Below are 19,634 nucleotides of genomic sequence, written 5' to 3'. Positions count from 1 at the left end.
AATGCTTTTTTATTTAGGGTCATGTGATTTTTTGTTTTTTTTCTTAAAAGTTATGATTTTTGGTTGATAAATTATTTTTTTGGATTAATTTCAATTAATTATTTGTTTGAATTCAACATAAAAGATAATGGAATTAGGTATTATAATTTTGATATTGTTTCATGTTTTGAATTGTCTACATTGTTATTACTATAGGAAAGTTATATTGCTACTCAAATTTGAAACTTGATGTCTTTCTCACATCATGGTCTTTGCTTATATATTTGTAGTTTATATTAGTTTAGAGTGTGTGTATATATATCTATTGAGAGTTTTGCTTTATTAATTTAAGAACTGTAAATTATTTTATAGGTTTCGGTAACTATGCACTTGCAACTCAATAACGTTCAATGTTACAACACTTCTTATGGAAAAATATAGAAGTTAAATATTTCATAATTTAAAAAAAAAAAATACTAACTAGCAAAAGTCTATTTACTCATTGTAAGATTTTTTTTGAGACTCAATTGCACGGGTTAGCAACGAGTTATTATAATACGAGAACTCAACCTATGAGTTGATAAAGTTTTTTTTTTTTTTGTTTTTTTTTTCCACAATGTTCCTCAAAATTTTCAACCAGAGACAAATCATTGTTCGCACTGGGTGGGAGTAAAGTGCTAGCTCAGAAAATTCTTTTCAAAATGCAGTTAGCAGGACTCGAACTAGGGAGCACATCTAGTCGAGCCCAGTACAAGCACCTTCAAATTGAGAGCCTACCCAACTCAGCGAATCCCCTGTGCTATGAGTTGATAAAGTTGGTAACCTAGCTAAAGCAACAAGACGTGTACAAACAAGCATCGTGCTTAGTGGGACACATGATTCCAAACAAGGCAAAGACCCAAACTTTAGAGTTTCTTTTAGTAACGCAAAGACCCAAACTTGGATGTTGGAACTTGTTAGTTCTTCTTCCTTCCCTTACCCTTGCACGCTTTTCTCTTTTTATTAATTTATTAATTTTTCACTATTCCGCTGCTCTAAAGTAAGTATATATATACCATCTCTTGGAAATTTGAATGCCTGGGACAAAGACACAAATCAAACACATTTTTATCAAACTCTCACAAACACAGTGAAAACTAAAAAGCTTTGATGGTGGAAGTGGGAGAGGGTTCCGGCTCAAAGCCCTCTGAAGAAATCTGGGCTAAGCTTGGTATCTCCATTTTTCTTTACTTCTTCTGCTAATATTTTATAAAGTTTCATTCTTTGTTTGCCCTGAAAATGTATGAAGATACAAAAGAAATATTAGAATTGGTTTAGCTTCCTATAGACTTTTATTTTCTTGCATAAAACCCATTTAATATCTTTCTCAAAGACCCTGAAAATGAATGATTTTCTCACTGTTTCCAAAACCCACAAGAGGGTATCCTTTTCCACTCTACTAAACGCTGGATTTAGCCTTTCTCGTTGAAAACTGAATATTGTTGAGAAAAAAAGGGATTCTTTTCTTGTAAATTCATTTTCTCATCAACCAAACGGAGCACTATCCCGGATGTTATTGAGAAAAGGTGATCAGTCTTACATGCATTTTTATTAGAAATCAAATTTGGAAAAGTTGGATTCTTTTTACTCTGCAACCAAACGGGGAAGGGCATGCAATTAACATATGGGTTTTTCACCGTTGCTACACTGTGAATGCTACTGTTAATTCCTAGTTTTGATTGTATATATCTTCTTGATTAGCTTAAAAACAATGAAGAGATTCATGTACTAATATGCAAATATTTGTGAGGTAAAGCTAATTGTTCAGTATCTATATGAGAAGTCATCAATTTTAGGTTTGCTTCTTAAAACTTCAGACAGCACAAAACCCACCAGTTTGCATAAGTGCACACATGAAAAGTTTTAAGATTTTAAAGTCTAGAAATTACCCCCAAAAAATCGGTTTGTATATGTGCTCATTGTGTCATGCAGCATCTTGTCATTGTGAGTTTCTAATGTTGGAAGCTATGATGACACAATATTCTGGTAGGACTTGGTTTGGATATTAAAAGAAATTTTCATTTTAGATTTCTATATTAATATGATAAGTGAATTGAGCTTTGAAGATTAATGCAACCATTCAAAGCTGATGAAAGTTGTAGAAAAGAAGTATATATGTCGCCATCCAATTGAGTCTGCTTTGCACTGACCGTTCGCCAATCACTTTTTTTTTTCCTCCTGTTGACTTTTTGAAAGAAGCCATGTATGAATCACATCCTTGGGACCTCTAATGTCTTTAACACTTGTTTGATAAGTAATTTAGAGATGACACACACGGTATTATGACTTACAAATTGTGAGTGTATGTGGATCCTACTGATTGATGACGGAGAAGCTTCTACCTTTGAGATTCAATCACAATTTGTAGGATTTGTTTCATTGGATGTCTTTGGATTCGAATAGACCTTCTACGCTCCTTGATTTTATTGAAGCATGAGCTTTGTAACTATGTAAAGAATCTTAGGGTCTACAACCTATATCCTTATATTTTGCTTCTTTTTTAATAAAATGGTTTTATTACCCTTAACAAAATGGTGACTAATGGGCATAGATACAACTGACAAAATATTATAGTTTAACGAACATGTACTTTACCATTACTAGACTCAAAAGAGGAGATTAAATTAACTGTAGAGTTTGAAACTTCTTTACTTTTACTCTATATTTTTTGATAATTTTGTTATCATGTTGCAGTTCCATTGGACTCAAGATATTCAGATATTGAGATAAGGTCAGATGAGTTTATAATATGCTCAGAGATCAGATCATCCTCTATTGAAAAACATGACTGGTGCAAAATATCACGGAATTCTGATCTATGTTCTGCCACAATGCTAAATAAAAGGTATTTTTCTTTTCATTGAATAATATTGAGTTGTTTGATTCTTGCTGGTGCTCAAATCTGAAATATACTTTCAAGGGTGCCTATTAAGATCTACATTTCAAAGATTCATTATGTCTAAATCTTCTGCAATATCGGTGGTTAATTTCTGATTTAGAAATCCAGATTCATGAGCTTCCTGGCCCTCCCCTTTTGTTAAGATTTGCACTTTATAGAATTAAACGTAATTTGGAATATTTGTAAGAGTAGAACTGGAGGCTGTTAATATATTGGTCAACAACAAAGATACATGATCTAAGATACACTGGGTACGACGAACAAAGATATAAAGAGCATACAAAATATGAATGTCATATATATATATATATTTTTTGATCTTTCAGTAGTCTCAACTGTTGAAATGTAGGTAAAGTTCATATAATGGATAAAAATTGTCATTCATGATGGTGAGAGATATGGAAAAAAAAGAGGACTTCTTCTATAAGAATGGGTGGAGGGTGAGATCATGGGTTAAAAACTCACTTGGGTGTATGTGTAACTTACCAATTTAAAAAAAAAAAAGGATAAATTTGGGGAAATTTTGTTGGAAAAGTAAAACTTTTGCTCAAATTTTTTAACAACATTCTAGAGGATGATATATTATACAATCAGAACTCAGTTTACTATTGTATACATGCCCAAAAAAAAAAAATAGAAGAAAAACACAATGTACTTTGGTGTATTAGTGTCTTAGCAAGTTAGAATATTTATTGTACATGTGTAAGTAACTTACCTCTTATATCTTGTTCACATCATCAGTTGTGGAGGACTGGATGTAACTAAACTGCTTGGTAGATCTGAAGTATGTGTCAATACTATGATTGATTTTGTTAGATCATTATGTTAAATAATATTGCAGATTGCATCAAACTATTTTTAGATCTTATTGCGATGAGAATAGATAGTGACAGTGTTAACCTAATTTCACAAAATTGACCTTTGTTGTAGTTCAAACTTCAATTTGTTATACATCACTAAAGCTATCCCACTTGTTATTTAGCATGTGTTCTATATAATTTATGCTAGGTGTTTATGCTTCATCCTTTCTCTATGTTGGTATTTCATGTATCAATGATGTTATTTAAAGAATATTCATGTTCATTTCTTTTTCAATAGAAGATTCACATTAGTGTATATCTTCCCCTTTTGTTGCTCTCTTTTTCACTTGTGTTGTTTTTTGGTTTTTTGTTGTTGTTGTTGTTTGGGGGGGGGGGGGGTGAATGATATAGTTCAAATACGGTACTTGTTGATGAGGCTGTTGTTCAAAACGGAGATGATATTGTTATCAAGTGTGGAAGTAAAATATTTCCAGGCCCTGATACAGAAGGTCAGTAATCAGTATCTGTTAAGTCTAGTATATATCTTAGTAGATAATTTTAGATTTAATAAAATGTTATAAATTTAATCTTTTGGAATCCATGCCAGAGCATTTTGAACTTCAATTTGTATTTCACTGTTTCTTTTAGTTGCTTGAAGTATCATACCATTGGTTGATATTCATACTGGATGTTATAATAGTTTGCTAATGTCATGTAGGACTGTTAGAGCTTAGATTACCTCAAGAGTGTTTGACAATAGTTGAATATTTACTATGTTAAATTACTGATTGTCCCAAAAGCTTAAGCTATTGGGATACGATAAATTTCATCATTAACCACATACTTCTAACACTCCCTGATGCGGGAGATGCAGGAAAATTATTATTTAATATTATTTATGTTTGCAAGTCAATTGTATTTTTATGTTTTAGGTCCTAGTAGTTTATTAGGCTATTAGTATTTTAATTTGGAAGCAAGGTTATTTTTGTAATAAGGCAATTAGGGTTTCCTAGCCAATTAGAACTAGGGTTTAGCAATCCTTTATAAGCAACTTATTGTACTCCTTGAGGAGATAGTTGATATTTTGATAAATAAAAAAATGGTCATTTGGTCTTTTCTTTGGTCTGGAGCTGACTCCAGGTCTACCCTAGGTGCTGACTCCTAGTGGTTTCCCTGCTTGGTGTTGACTCCAAGCAAGGCCTAAGTGCTGATTCTTAGGTCATATCCATTTATGTTATTGTTGTTTGAATTTTGTTCTGGTTGTTCTGCGTCACTCCCCCTCACATGTGGGCTCAACTCCCTTTTAACAGTTGAGGTCCAACCCATGGGATTTTAAATGAGAGGTAGAGTAGAGGAGACAAGGATCGAACTTAGGACCTCTTGCTCTGATACCATGTTAAATTACCGATTGTCCCCAAAAGTTAAAGCTATTGAGATATGATAAATTTAATCATTTAACCATATACTTCTAACATACTATATTTGGAAATGTGTTCCCATTGTACTTGTTCCTCTAATTATTATCATAGGCTATGTAAAAGGCTTTGTCCTATAAGCTTTTGTTAAAATAGGGCCATTGTTTACTTGATTTTATTATAAAGTGCCATTGGTACCTTGAATGTATTTGGCACTGGCACAAGTTTTTGAAGGCAGTGCTTTGTTTGTTTCTATTTGCTCCTCACATGAATAGTTTGAAAAGAACAGGTGCTGTTTGACCTTTTATAATGTTTGAACTGTTTGTGTATCAAATTATAGTCTTTAAAGTGAACTAACTAAATGTTAATTCAGTAGTGATATTGTCATGAAAAATGGAATAATGTTATTTCTTTGTTTATAGTAAAGATATGAACCTACCTACAGATTTCAAAAGTGGATACAGTTGTGAAAGTGTGCTGTCAGGAGGGATTATACAGTGTTGGAAAATTATACTTTTATTTTGTAATTCTTAGAATTTGTTTCAAATTTAACATATTGTGCCTGGATACTTTAGCATATTATTTTATCTTTTCTTGATGCCTCTAGGTTATCTGGGCTACAGATTTGAAGTAATGCCTAGCCAAGAAATCTGCAATAAGCAACTAATAAAGGTGAATAAAGTATGTATTATATTTGGCACCTTTAAATGTTCCCATGAGTGCTAATCCATCTGTAGTTATGCTGATGAATTAATCTCTCTGTTTGGTTCCAGATTTCTGTTGACATTGAGCATGCAAAATGCAGCATATGCCTAAATATATGGCATGATGTTGTTACTGTTGCTCCTTGCCTTCATAACTTCTGGTTTGTAACTTATCTTTGCTTCAATTATGAAATATTTTTATTCAACCCCCCCCCCCCCCCCAAATAAAAAAAAGAAAAAAAATCCTTGGTGTAGGTGGGATTTGAACTTAGGTCTCTGATACAATGCCAAGTGACTTTACCAGTGAGTCTAGTTGGCGCCCATATGGAAACTTTATTCTAATCTATAAATTTTAATTGAAATTGTCGTTGATTATTTACAGCAACGGATGCTTCTCAGAGTGGTTAAAGAGATCTCAAGAGAAACATTCAAGTGTACTTTGTCCCCAATGTAGAGCAGTTGTACAATTTGTTGGAAGAAACCACTTCCTGCGTAACATTGAGGAGGTAGGCAGACCAACTTATGGTTATATAGATAAGAATGAGATGTTAACTAAAGCTAGGGGAAAATTACATTTTACCCCATGTAGTTAGGCCATAAAATACAAAACCTATCTACATTTTAGTTTGTTATGCTAAACCCCTTTAGGTCATGTCCAAATTGTTACACATAAGCTATAGAAACAATTTTACACCTTTACTCATTCAATCATTTATACATTCATAATAAAAGGCTAATATACAATAAATTATTTTGTTGCTCTCAGGATGATGATGATGATGATCATCGTTTGTGTAGCTATATAGCATGATTTGACTGGGTGAAGGTGTACAATTAATTTGTGACATGTATGATGCACTACGGTGAACATTGATCCAAATTGATACAATACAAAATTCTCGAAAGAAACTTGTTGCAAAAATAACAAAAAAGAAACCTAGGAATCAACTAGATTTGCTTGGAATCAGCATCAAGCTGAATAGAAAACCTAAAAATCAGCACCCAGGGTTGTTTGAAGTTAGCAATAGCCAATTGGAAAAATTCCAACTGAAATTTTATTCATCAAGCAAAACTGTCTTCATTGGAGTGAGATAGTGTGCTTATGTAGACCATCAGGGCCAAATATTAATTCTAATTGGCTTGGGCCAAAACCCCAATTATTGGATTTTTTAAATAAACTTGACTTTAAGATGCTAAATTAAATACTAATAACCTAATAAGCTAATAAAATCCAATGGACTATTAGTAAAAATATAATTGACTTCTAAATTTAAATAAAAGTAAAATTGTCTTCATGCTCACTGCATCATTTACTTTGAACCTGACCACAAAGGTTGTGTTCCAAACTAAACTTAGGGAGGTTGCATGTTTTATGGTCTAACCACATGGGTAAATTGTATTTTCCCTTAAAGCGAATATGTATTGGAGTTGTCATTGATGTGGTTGGTGGAATAGCATCTTTTTTTTCTTCTTTTTTTTTTCCTTTTATGTTTGGTTGGTGGAATAGCATCCATTTGTTAATATTCTAAAGTCTCAACACAAAAAGTTGGAATGATGTTAGCTATTTTGAGCTGGTGGACTATATCTGCTTCTTAATTGTGACGTCCAGAAAATATTGTTATGCTTTATATAAAGTTCCTCACTTTTCCTAGGAACATCATATTGTTGTTCCTCTGCAGTCTTTTTGTTAATGCTAACGATAGTCATGAAGTATTGACGTTTAAAGTGATGAAAGTATAGTGGTAAACATATTATAGATATGGATGAATTTTATGTCTGCATGATAGTGTAACACTAATATTAGTGCCAAAATTTATACATTTTGTAAGATTCTAATGCTAATTTTATAACATATATGTTTCAGCTACAACCTTGTTTTTTTTTTTTTTTTAAAGTAATAAAGCTTTATTGAAATCAAAAAGAGAGAGACACCCAAGTACACAGGGAGTATACAGGGGGGGGAGGAACAAATCAAATACGAACATTACAAACATCAAGCGAATCCAAAATGGAAGAAAAAGGATGGTTTCTCCACACGGAGAACCAGTCCAATAAGGTTTTGAAAAATAGAAGCTTGAGATCAGGCATGGAACGCTCAATGTCTTCAAAATACCTACTATTTCTTTCCTTCCAAATACACCACATCAAACAATGAGGAACAACTATCTAAATATCTCCATTACAATGGCGACCTTGTTACCGTACATAAAATTCATGACAGAAATTTTCATTTGTCATTGAGTTTGTTGTATACCCATAATATCAAATTGCATAATTTTGGGAAGGTTCTCGTCATCCTTTGGATTCAATCTCCCCTTTGCCTTCTCATTAATTAATGTGTGTGTGTGTGTGTGTGTGTGCAATTTTTGTGGTTTTACAGCATGTCAGTATCCGCTATAGTATGGCTTTCATTTATGGATTTTGTTCTCTTTTAACTAGTTTGCCACTTGTTTTGTGTAGGATATACTTGAAGCAGATTCTTCATTAAAGCGGTCTGATGAAGAAGTTGCACTTTTAGATTCCTATGCATTGATACAGTCAAATCTTGTAAGTATTCTTACTACTTTCTAGATATGCTACTTGGATGCTTCAAAGTGTGTGAGGTACCATTATCATACATTACATAACAAGGGTAGAGATTTGGCACACGTGGTTAGGTATTGACCAGTTAGGCACATCCAATGAAAAGAAAGATGAACTTTTTCTAGTTCATTTTGAACTATTTTATTTATTTATATTTCTATAAGATGCACTGCTCAATTATTATAAGAGAAGTTTCGATGCCGCCCCTCCCAAAAAAAGAGTCAATTTTGATGGTTTTTAGTGTTCTGTATGATTATTTAAATAATAATATACACTGTTCCGTGTCATGCATTATCTTTCATCTTGAATTGTGGAATGTTGTTTAGTAGAGATGGCACACAGGTTGACCACTGATTCAATGTTCAAATTAAAAAGGCAGTTCTTGCTACTAGAAAGATCTAGGAGCAAACCAAGGAAGCTTGTGTTAAAATAAGAAATTTCTACATTGAAATCTGTTAACTGGCAATTTTTAATCATTGGTCAATGAGCTTAGTTCAAATGGCATCCTCATCCCCTGGCTATTCATACACTTATAGTCTTATACATGTTTTTTATGGTTAATTCCAAAACAAATACTAGTTTGCCCCTAACAATATGTTACTTACAACACTCCTCAGATTGGGACATAGATATTATATAATCTGTGCTAATACTATATTAACAACTTTAAACTAGTTTTGTTCACGAGTTTAGCATACATACCAGAAATTTGAGCTCCTGTAGAAACATATGGGGTAACAATTATGTTGCTTCCACTCTTCTCGAGCAAGATGACAATCCCCCTCTATATGCATGGTGATTGTCTATTGATGAAACACAGGAGTAGAAGTAACGTGGGTTCAGAATCACACATAGGCTGGTGGTAAAGCTCCAGAAGACACTAGTTTATGCCAACATATACTCCCATTGGTGGGGTCCAGATCAGAGTTAGATTATATGAATTTAATTCCCAAAACATAATCCAATCATGTGGCAGAACACTAATTTTCCAGATTTTTTTTTCCTATTTTTATATGACTTCTTTTAACAAACCAAATTAAATTTCCCACTCAATGTTTGGTGTAGAATCCAAAAATGAAAATATTCTTACTAAATTTTAATGTTAAGATCATGTTTAGAGCTAATTTGCTCACTAATCCACTTAGAGTGAATAATCTAACATTTAAACCCCAAATTTACGAAAATATGATGTCATTTGAATGTGATTGGCTTTGATAAACTCAATCATGCAAAATCCCCAAAAATAATTTATGGAAGGTAAATAAAATTCAGTAAATAAAAAACTCTAGACTATGTTCTTGAAAATATTAGAAATGTTTGGAAGGATTTCTTACCATAGGGGATGAATTTGAGTCATATTGTCACCAAAAATTCAATCTTCTTCCTTTTGTAATCCTTCGGGAAGCCTCTTTTTGGAGTCCTTTCTGAATGTGCGTATGTTTTTATTTATTTATTTTTTTGATTGGTTATTTATGCACCTAGTGGGTTTTGAACCCACGATCTCACCGGCCATCCTATTATTATGAGAAAGGAAGTGCCAGTTGTGCTATAGTTCATCGGCAGAATGCATGTCAATTATGATGTGTTCAATAACTGATAGGGGATATTTACCTAGTTTCTCTAAATGCTCTTGAAATAAGAAAATATATTTTTATCCCCCAAAGATTTTTTTTTTTTTACTAATGTACCCAAATTCCATTGGATATATATAATGTTATATTTACCTATAAGTTAGAAAACGATCTATCATTTATGAATCATCTAGATGTCTATCTGGTGAACAGTTTGTTGTGTTTCGTCTTTTCATTTGAAATAGGTTCAGTTTTATTGCAATGTTTTCCTTTTATGTGTTCACACCATTGGTTGGTTTAATATGTTGCTCCTTTATGTGTTATTGAACTTCAGAATAGTGTATGATTCTTTTCCTTTTTGTTGATTGTTCTGGTTATAATTTAAATTAGGTCGTTAGATCAGGGAAAAAGCTGCGAAGAAAGAGGGCTTATTCACCCTTGGATGAGGAAAGTGATGGCATAGACCTTCCATGCCCTCAATGTGGTAATATTATTTGCATATGAATTCTTTTGTTTGGAAATTCTTTCCTCAACTTTGTGAATTGTGTATTGCACATCATTTATTCACCCATTTATCAACCTTAACTTGCATTTTTATTGCTTAGTAATTAATTTTAAAGTTGGTCATTCTTATCCATCACTTTTTTTGTAAATTTATTTTTACCAACATGAAAATGTTAAGATGGATAAATGGAATTACAAGGAAAGATAAGATAGATTCGAAATGAGGAAATTCGTTTAAAGATAGGGGTAACCCTTATTGATGAAAAGATGTGGGAGAGTTGCCTTAGATGATTTGGTCATGTGCAGTGAGGAAGAGGGAGCTGATTCAAATTAATGGCTTGTTTGGATGGAGGGGGGAATGAGGGGGAGTGGAGGGGAGTAGAGTAGAGTTGGCTAAAAATAAGCTAATTTTGTGCTACATTTACTCTACTCTACTCCCCCTCCTTCTCCCTCAATCCAAACGAACCATAAGGGAATGAAAAACGGTAGAGGAAAACATAAAATAACCTAGTAAAAGTAGTAAAAAAGGGCACGTTAATTAAGGATATAACAGAGAGTATGATTTTAGATATAATATAATGGTGGGAAAAAAATGTGGCCAACTTGATTAGTCTTTTGAGGATCCATAGTTGAGCCCAAAATTTTGGGGCTAAGATTTGCTTATGTTTCTCACCAACTTGCTCGAGTGCTTTAAATGAACTGCGCTTTCAATTTTCATCTTAATGAATAATGATATGGTCCAACTTTCTGAAGTTCACTGCATTTTTATTTGGAAGGTCTTGAGAAGTTTGTTTGTTTCATGTTTCTAATATGTGATGTTTTCCTCTTTCACTGTGTGTAATTTATATATAACAAGGTCATTTACAAATTTCCAGGTACAGAATTGGGTGGGTTCCACTGCAACCAGAACACCATTCATCTACAGTGTCATGCATGTGGAGGAATGATGCCTTCCCGAACTGATATTAGTGTACCACAACACTGTAAGTTTTTGTGTGTGTGTGTGTTTGAAAGTAGCAAAGGATACATTCTAGCTTGCAGCTCACATTACAGGTTATAAAATAATTTTATTGAAAGTCAGTTGGATTGGTTTTTAAGACTTTGCTTTATGCTGCAGTCACTATAGAAGTTTATTTCTTTTTAATTTTAGAACCACACTATTGATGCCTCTAAACTTGGACTTCAACTTAGCTTTTATAACTTTTTAAGATAGGGAAGATGAAGTGATCCACTGAATCTGTACTTTCTTTCCCTTTTAGTGTTAGGTGTACAAAGCAATTGTTCTAAATTTGTCAACATTTTTATTTTTTCCCTCTTGCAGGTGTAGGATGTGATAGAGCATTTTGTGGTGCTTATTGGCAAGCTCAAAGGCTTACAAGAAGTGACTTTCACCCTGTTTGCAGTCGTGAGACTTTTAAACCGGTATGCGCTGCTCTTTTGCTTCTCTTTTTCCCCTATTATTAATTAATTCCCCAAAGTTTTAGGACTAATCCTTTCTTGATGTTGTGGTATTGATTAGTCATATTGTATATGAGGACAATTGGTTTTGTTTCATATCTTATTATTATTTGCTGATCTTCAGATTCAGTTGATAGGACACTCTTTTAATAGACCTCTTTCTAAAAGCTTTTTTCTTTTCAACAGATTTTCAAATCTTTAATTAGTAGTCCCTTTCATTCTCTGCCGAAAACTACTTGCAAAAACTTGTCAAGTAAATCTCCCTAATTAATCACTTGTAGTGAATATATCTTGGTTTAATCTGGACTTTTTTTAGTGTGTTTGGGAACAAATTATTAGCCAGTTTTTTTCTTTTTAGCTTTTATGTATAGCTTTTTAAAACCTCACTTTTTTTTTCTTTTTTTTTTTTTCTCACTTTTTCAAAGTACAAGTATATTTTAACACACTAGCAAAAAGCTAAATAATTTGTTCCCAAATTCTCTAAAAGATTCCATACACGAAGTTTCCTAGGTTCACATCTACTTTCGTTGGAGTTCCTTTGTTTGCAAATCCCATTTTTAGAAAAATGATGTTAAATTATGACCTAGTTGAAAGATTGATCAGTATTTATATGCTAAAAACTATGGTGTAATATTTACTATGGTTATGATGATTATACTTCTTCCTATGCTTTGCAGATCTCAGATCACACTATTTCTAGAATTCCTGATGCAGTGCATGACAAGAATCGGCACGAACAAGATGTGTGGATTTCTCTTTACCAAAACATTAAACTTTTGTAATTATTTTATTTAATGAATGGTTTGATATGACTCACATCGTAGTGGTGTTTTAGATCACACAAAGGTCTATCATACAGATGGGCAGAACGTTGCAGGATGTTATCTCAGAGTGGATTGCAAAGTTAAACAACAGAGAAATAGGTAAGTTGATATATTCTTCAGTATTAGTTTAATGGTTGAAGAATGAATTTTTTGGGTTCCAATGTTCTGAATCGCAATCATGATGCCTTAATATACCATTTAGTGTTGATGCTAGTAAGCACATGATCAACCTTCCTCATGAAGCGTATGTTTGTCATCCAATTATTAATAGAAGACTAGGCTTCTAAATTTTCTACCTGTTACATATATATTTTCATGGACTTCAATAAAGTTTCTTCTCTTCCCTGCCCCCTCCAAAAGACAAAAAGAAACGCTTGGGTCATGTATAACTTCCTAAACAATCTGTAGGAGGCGAGTTGATTAAATATTTTTTACTAACCAACTTGTCTTTTCTATCTGAAACATGCTATGGTTCTGGTAGCATAATGTTTGTGGTTTCTAACTGAAATAGTTATCTAGGATTCCATGGTGGAATGAATAGAAAATAATGTGTGGATCAATGTACATTTCTAGGTAGCACCATCTCTAGGTAATAGGTCATGTTTCAATGTTCCTTGTTTCAATATGTTTGAGCATTTTCTGTTTCATTTCAGTGCATGTGTTTCTCTACTTTTAGGTCCTCCAGGTATAAAGTTTTGCAGTTCATTTCTTTTCTAATGTTCCATTTCTTCATATGTGATAAAGGGTTCTAGTCAAACATGATTAGTTTTTCAGAGATTTTTCTGGTTATCATAGGGATCTGATATATTAATTTTCAGATAGTATCACTTTAGATAATTGTTTGTTTTAATTTAGAGGTAATTTTTTTCTCATGGCAGATCGAACAAGGATGCCACTGAACCATGCTGAGATGATCACTTCTGGAACTCATGTTTGCATGTAAGTTTCATTTTGCATTTGGTGTTCTCAGTAATTGAATTAGTTTTCTGCCTGCAGTACATGTCCAATTCATCTTTAAACTCAACATTTGTGCAACACTTTTAATTCAAGATTTTACAGTCTGATTGTACCCAAGGCATATCACTTCTTAATTTCAAATTTTTTTGCATCTGATTTTCATGTTTCTTCTTCTGAGTGGGCTTAGTTGTTGAATTTTAATTTCTAGAAAGGTGCTAAAAATCTCAAACGCTATTTCTTTTCTTGGTTTTATGGACATTGGACATAATTTTTGTATATGGTGTTTGAGTTTAGAGCTGTCAATATGACGTTTCAAGACTTGAGACTCCACCTTCTCAAAAAATTTGTTTCCTTCAGTCACTTTTGTGTTGAAGCAGTATTAGCAGTCTTAACTGTATTATCCAATAGCAAAAGAAAAAAAAAATGAAGGTGGTGGGGGACATGAGGTGCTGTTTGTTCTGGAGCTTATGTAATTCCTTTCAAATTGTGATTCAAACAATATCCATCAAATCATATAATAAAGATATAATGGTGGATAAATTAGAATACTTGGATTTCTGTCTCATTAAATGCCAGATTCTTAGCATAGATAATTGTTTTGGATGCAGCGATTGTTATGACAAATTGGTCTCATTCCTTTTGTACTGGTTTCGGATTTCAGTGCCCAAATATGTAAGTATCATCAACTTGAAGCATTATAATTTCAAATTTCTAATTGTAGATATGGTTTTCTTTTCAATGGATGTTTGGTAGGCATTTTATGTTTCCTTTTGAAAGTACGTTTACCGTAACTTGTCTACCCACCCTATCTTCTGTTTTCCCCTCTCGTATATGTGGTTTTAACATCTGGTACTGTAATATTGAAGCCTTCAAGTTATGAAGTACATACAATGATGAGTCTTTATAATGACTTGGGGCTCTATGCGATAGATTAAGAGGCTCTAATTTGTGAGAGATGAAAATATAAAATATAAAATATAAATTAAATGCTTCTTTCTATAAAAAACTGAACTGTGTTTTAACTCGCATGTGCCATTCACAAATGTAATAACCTGCAAATCAAATACATTGGAAGTTCAGGAGAGTTAAAACTTGAAGTTCTGGTTCTTTAACCAAAGTGGCAAAGTGTCACCCAACAGTTTTACATGTGTGGGCTTGGGAAGTAGCAAATTCAACCATACAAGAAATATGGAGTCATCGTAGTCTAGTGTATCTTTTGATGAAAGCATTCCATAACTTACAAAGAAAAGGAAATGAAAAAGAAAAGGAGGTCATTTTCGAGTAACAAAGACATGTACCAAACAAACAATTGTCACTGTGGCATTTATGTTCATGACATTGACATTATATATAAGAATTAGAAGCTCCCCTTTTTCAAAACCAAGGCGCTTGAGAAAAAATTGCTGTGTTCTATAAATTTTGAGTAAATTCCTTCTCAATCCAAAGCTGAAGTTTCCAAACCCAACTACTCACATGGCTGGTGGTGCTCCAAACTTGCAACAATGTACCCCAGTTCATATAGAATAATGTGCTCAAATTGATTGAATAATTGAAATTTTGAGCTTTGTATGCCACTCTTTTGAAGGTGGTTTGAAAAATTGCTTGTGTGAACAACTCTCTGGAAGACTCTTTCCAATTTATTAGACCAGTGTTTTGTCTGCCTCTTTGTTGTGGAATTATTTAACACAACTTTCCCCCCTTTAAGATTCGGGTATGGTAGCTTCTTTCTTAAAAATTGGTGTGTGATGGAAATCATTGATTAGCTCTTAGAGATGTCCTCTTGAAGAATCATTTAATTTCAGATATCCATAATGATTTGAGGGTCTGATTTAATCAGATGGTTCATAGAAGTGATCACTAGTTAGTTCTGGAAAGTTGCCTGTAATTTTTTTTGTTAGTATTATTTTAATGTGGCTGTGTATGCTTCTTCATAGCTTTTACCACCAGATGCATCAAAAAGGGAAGATTGCTGGTATGGATATTCGTGTCGGACACAGCACCATAGTGATGAACATGCTCGTAGAAGAAATCATGTTTGCCGTCCTACTAGAGGTACTAACATGTAGTGTAGTTTCTGTAATATACACTAATGGATGTAAACAACCCCCCCACCCTTCCCCTTTGATTTGGATATGAATGTAATCCTACTATTGCTTGATACACCATTCATTCATGTCAAATTTACTAATCAATAGTTTTTTCGTGCCATTATTTGAATAGAGAATGACTAAATTTTATAATAATTTCTCTTGAAGATGGCTTGGGGTCTGGTAAATTCTGTGATATATTAGGTCATCCAAAATTAAGAATAGAAAAAAGAAAAAAGCAAAAATGTTCCATGTGGTTCAGGTAATCATTGGTACAGTACTATAGAGTAGGAAAGAGTTGACAGCCTATTACTCAACAGTACTGTTGACTATTTTAAGATGAGTAATGCTAGAATTACAACTTTTGCTACAATTTACTTCTATGGCAAGTTATGAGTGGTGGAGTTGTGGACTTGTCACTTTTACTCCACCACTCGCAACTTGACACGTGATCAAGTGGCAAAAATTGTGGTCCCAGTATTTTTCTTTTAAGATTGACAGTTATTTTTTAATTTTTAATTTTTTTTTTAAATTTTAAGTAAAAAAAAATATTTATCATATGCAACGTTTCTACTCGTAGCAGTGGCATATTTTCTTCCTACTTTAATGTGGGAAGCACGCCTTTACGGAACTGCGGAGTGTTTAGTCATTCAGATGGCTACTACTACATTTTTTTAACACCAACTTCGTTGACAAAAATAAACAACATTAGGTTTCACGCTGGATTTACTGTATGCCCTGCAGCATGTGATTTCTGAAAGTGATATTGACTATTCAGGGCTTATCTTAGTAGTTTTGTGGAAGTTTTCCATTTAATGAAGCTCAACTTAAGTCACTTCAATTCTTTGTCAAAGACTAAAAGGGTAGAACATCATCATCCTCATCTTCTGCAAGAAATTTGGCTTTTATTATTATTATTTTGCTGAGAAGTTAGATACCATAGCTTAGAATAAGTTTTTATCAATCATCATATATAGTATCCATATATAGAATCATATTTCATGGATGTTCCCTTCGCTATGAAATTGGCATAAGATCTCATAATTTATTTGGTCCTCAGGCGTAGCTTATGGCTTATGTGGATTAAAAAGATAGTAAACAAGTAGACATTTTGGGAGAGGCCAAATTTAAAATATATTTGTCCATATATTGTGAGCCTGTATTACATTTACATCAAACCTTGCCGACTCTCTGTTTGTTTATATATATATATACACGTGTGTGTGTGTGTGTGTCCTTGCACTACAAGGACTTAGGACCCTTCCCCCTGTCTTTTTTCAGTAATGATTGTGTGTGTGTCCTTGCACTACAAGGACTTAGGACCCTTCCCTCCGTCTTTTTTCAGTAATGAATCAAAGTTTTTAATTTTTATACGCACTTGTGCATGTTTTCGCCAACCTGTCTCTCTGAAATCTTGTCTCATGCGTTCAATACTGTCGTTTAAGTTTCTTTGAAAACAAAGTTAAAAAAACTACTATATAATAATATAGCATCACAACAACCTATATATATATATATTCAGAATAATTTTAAGCAACAAGTTATTGGTTATAATCTGACTAACAATCACAAATTGCATTTTTTTTTTTTACTCATCAATAATAATTTGTCAATTAAATTTTGCTGGAAAAAAAAAGAAAAGTAAATCAACTTTCTAATGTTTATATGCTGAGGTGGGGCCCATGTAGTAGTGGTTAGACTTGGGCCTATAACCGTTATGAATGGTCCGCGTTTCAAGCATTCATTGTAAGCTAGTTTTACCTAACCACCACTATTTTATTTTTCTATATTTTATATAGTTTATTTGAAAAAGACAATGTAATACGCACGGTAGACACTAGACAGCATAACCTTATTATATGAAGGGTTTTTGTTGTTGGTGTTGATAATCTTATATGAAGGTTACTTGGGCTGTGTATGATGTATCTTTGCAGCTAAGATATGGTTGAAATACATTTTAAAACCCTTTATATTTCAACAGCCATATCTATAAAATTTTCAATTGTTTTAAGCAAGGAAGTCAATACCGTACCGGAGGTTGTACCGGTTTGGCCACCGGTACGATATATTTCGGATACCGGTCAATACCGGTGTACCGTTTCGGGTTTACCGCTATTTTATATATACATATATATATATATATATATTATATACACACACTAAAATCTCTAGAACCATGGTTATAAGCATATAATATTTCACTTATATTATAGTAAATATAAAAGTTTATCATAAAATATTACCTCAATTCAGAACAAATTATTCATAGTTTTAAACTTTAGTATCAATTAAAAGGAAAAAAAAAAAACACAATATAAAAAATAGAAAGCTTAGTTGTTCATTGCATACTAAGAAAACAAATAATACTAATAAGTTAGTGTAAATAAGTTATTATTATGTCCTTACAAAAATTCAAAAATTACAAAACTAAAAAAAAAAAAAGTTTTTTTCTGTACCGGCCGGTACGCTCGGTATTGGCCGGTATTGCCCGAAATTGCCCGGTATGGCCGGTACGCGACCGGTACGGCCGGTATTTTTTCCGGTACAAAATAGAAGTGTACCGGTACCGGTGCATTGACCGGTACGGTACGTACCGGCCGGTACCGGTACGGTATCAACCACCCTGGTTTTAAGTAATGATATTGATATCCATTCAATGATTTTTTTTTTTTTTTTGTTGAGAAACTCCATTCAATGATTGATATTAGTGAAATTTGGCAAAATTTGATGTTGCTTTGCTGGCATATAATGGGAACTACCTGACCTCTAGGATAAACTGCCTTGCTGTCTGCTACTACATCTACATCTACATCCACAAAGTTTGTTATTGCATTGCAACTTGCAAGACCTACTTAGTAATTATTAGTAATCACCAATATGTGGTTTGGTCCATTGCAATGTCAGTGTCACTTCTTAGCTTGGCCACACATCTTCACTCTTATCAAAACTTAGCCCCCCATTCGGCCATGCAAGCTACCCACTTCACAATTTCAAAATCACGAGTTAGACTCACTGTTATTACACACACAAGTGTGTGTAATAAATACTGCCCATTACTCATTAACTTGTCCATGGTAATGGTAATGGTAATGGTATTGGTATAGCTCATGTAAGATTGCCATGTCTCAACTTACTGCACTTATTGACTATAGCACATACATGGCCTGCTCTACCTTTTTAAAGCCACTATCACGTAGCTTTTAAGCTCGTTCGCGTAGGCATGCACCACAATATGTCTATGCTGGTTCAAATTCAGCTCGATCGTTCCAATAATTCATCAATCCACCATGACATGATATATAACTCATTTGTTGTTCCACCAAAAGGCCTAATCGGGATATGATTCTGAAAAACTAAAGAAAAGTGAGATTTTCTGATAGTAATTACAGAACGAAATTTAATTTAAATTATATGATAAATGCTTGTCAATCATATTAAGGTTTTTTGTTTTTAATAAATAAAAAAAAACCAAGTATTATAATTTCTAATGGAATGGTTTTTATTTTTATTTTTTAAATTAATTTTTAGTCCTAAAGTATGTGAATTTCCACTAGTTTTAGTTAATAGTAATTAGTTATGGGCGTGAATTGAAAATATTTTTTTAAAAAGTTGGTTATTTTAATTAAACTTTTTAAAATACTTTCGATTCACTATAATTATAGTTATAGAAGAATTACCTAATTTACCAAATTTTTTAACAAAGGCAAGACACTTGGCATAAGAAAAAGATTTGGTCACGTGGCACAACTATGGGGCTTGTTTGGTTGTATTATTTAAATAATAGTTTTTGTTGTTTAAATATACAACATATATT

The 19,634-nt window shown here is 33.0% G+C and overlaps 1 protein-coding gene across 2 annotated transcripts; it reads left to right on the top strand.

Annotated features, from left to right (window-relative positions):
• The first annotated feature begins 911 nt into the window (after positions 1–911).
• LOC142630388 (uncharacterized) lies at positions 912–15,987 on the top strand. 2 transcript variants are annotated; one of them, XM_075804377.1, is made up of 15 exons: positions 912–1,189; positions 2,713–2,863; positions 4,129–4,226; positions 5,740–5,804; positions 5,906–5,997; positions 6,219–6,342; positions 8,297–8,383; positions 10,381–10,474; positions 11,370–11,477; positions 11,816–11,916; positions 12,630–12,695; positions 12,788–12,875; positions 13,655–13,715; positions 14,342–14,405; positions 15,668–15,987. In XM_075804377.1, exons 1-15 carry the CDS (start codon positions 1,129–1,131, stop codon positions 15,797–15,799), a joined length of 1,392 nt encoding a protein of 463 aa, XP_075660492.1. In that variant the 5' UTR covers positions 912–1,128; the 3' UTR covers positions 15,800–15,987. The 2 variants fall into 2 exon arrangements, with proteins under 2 accessions (XP_075660492.1, XP_075660491.1); XM_075804376.1 differs by having other exon boundaries at positions 5,740–5,813.
• Positions 15,988–19,634: the final 3,647 nt, after the last annotated feature.

This window comes from Castanea sativa, chromosome 4, assembly GCF_040712315.1.
Source record: "Castanea sativa cultivar Marrone di Chiusa Pesio chromosome 4, ASM4071231v1".
Taxonomy (NCBI): Eukaryota; Viridiplantae; Streptophyta; class Magnoliopsida; order Fagales; family Fagaceae; genus Castanea; species Castanea sativa.
Note: the sequence above shows the minus strand (reverse complement) of the source record. Positions and strands in the feature narration are given on the sequence as shown.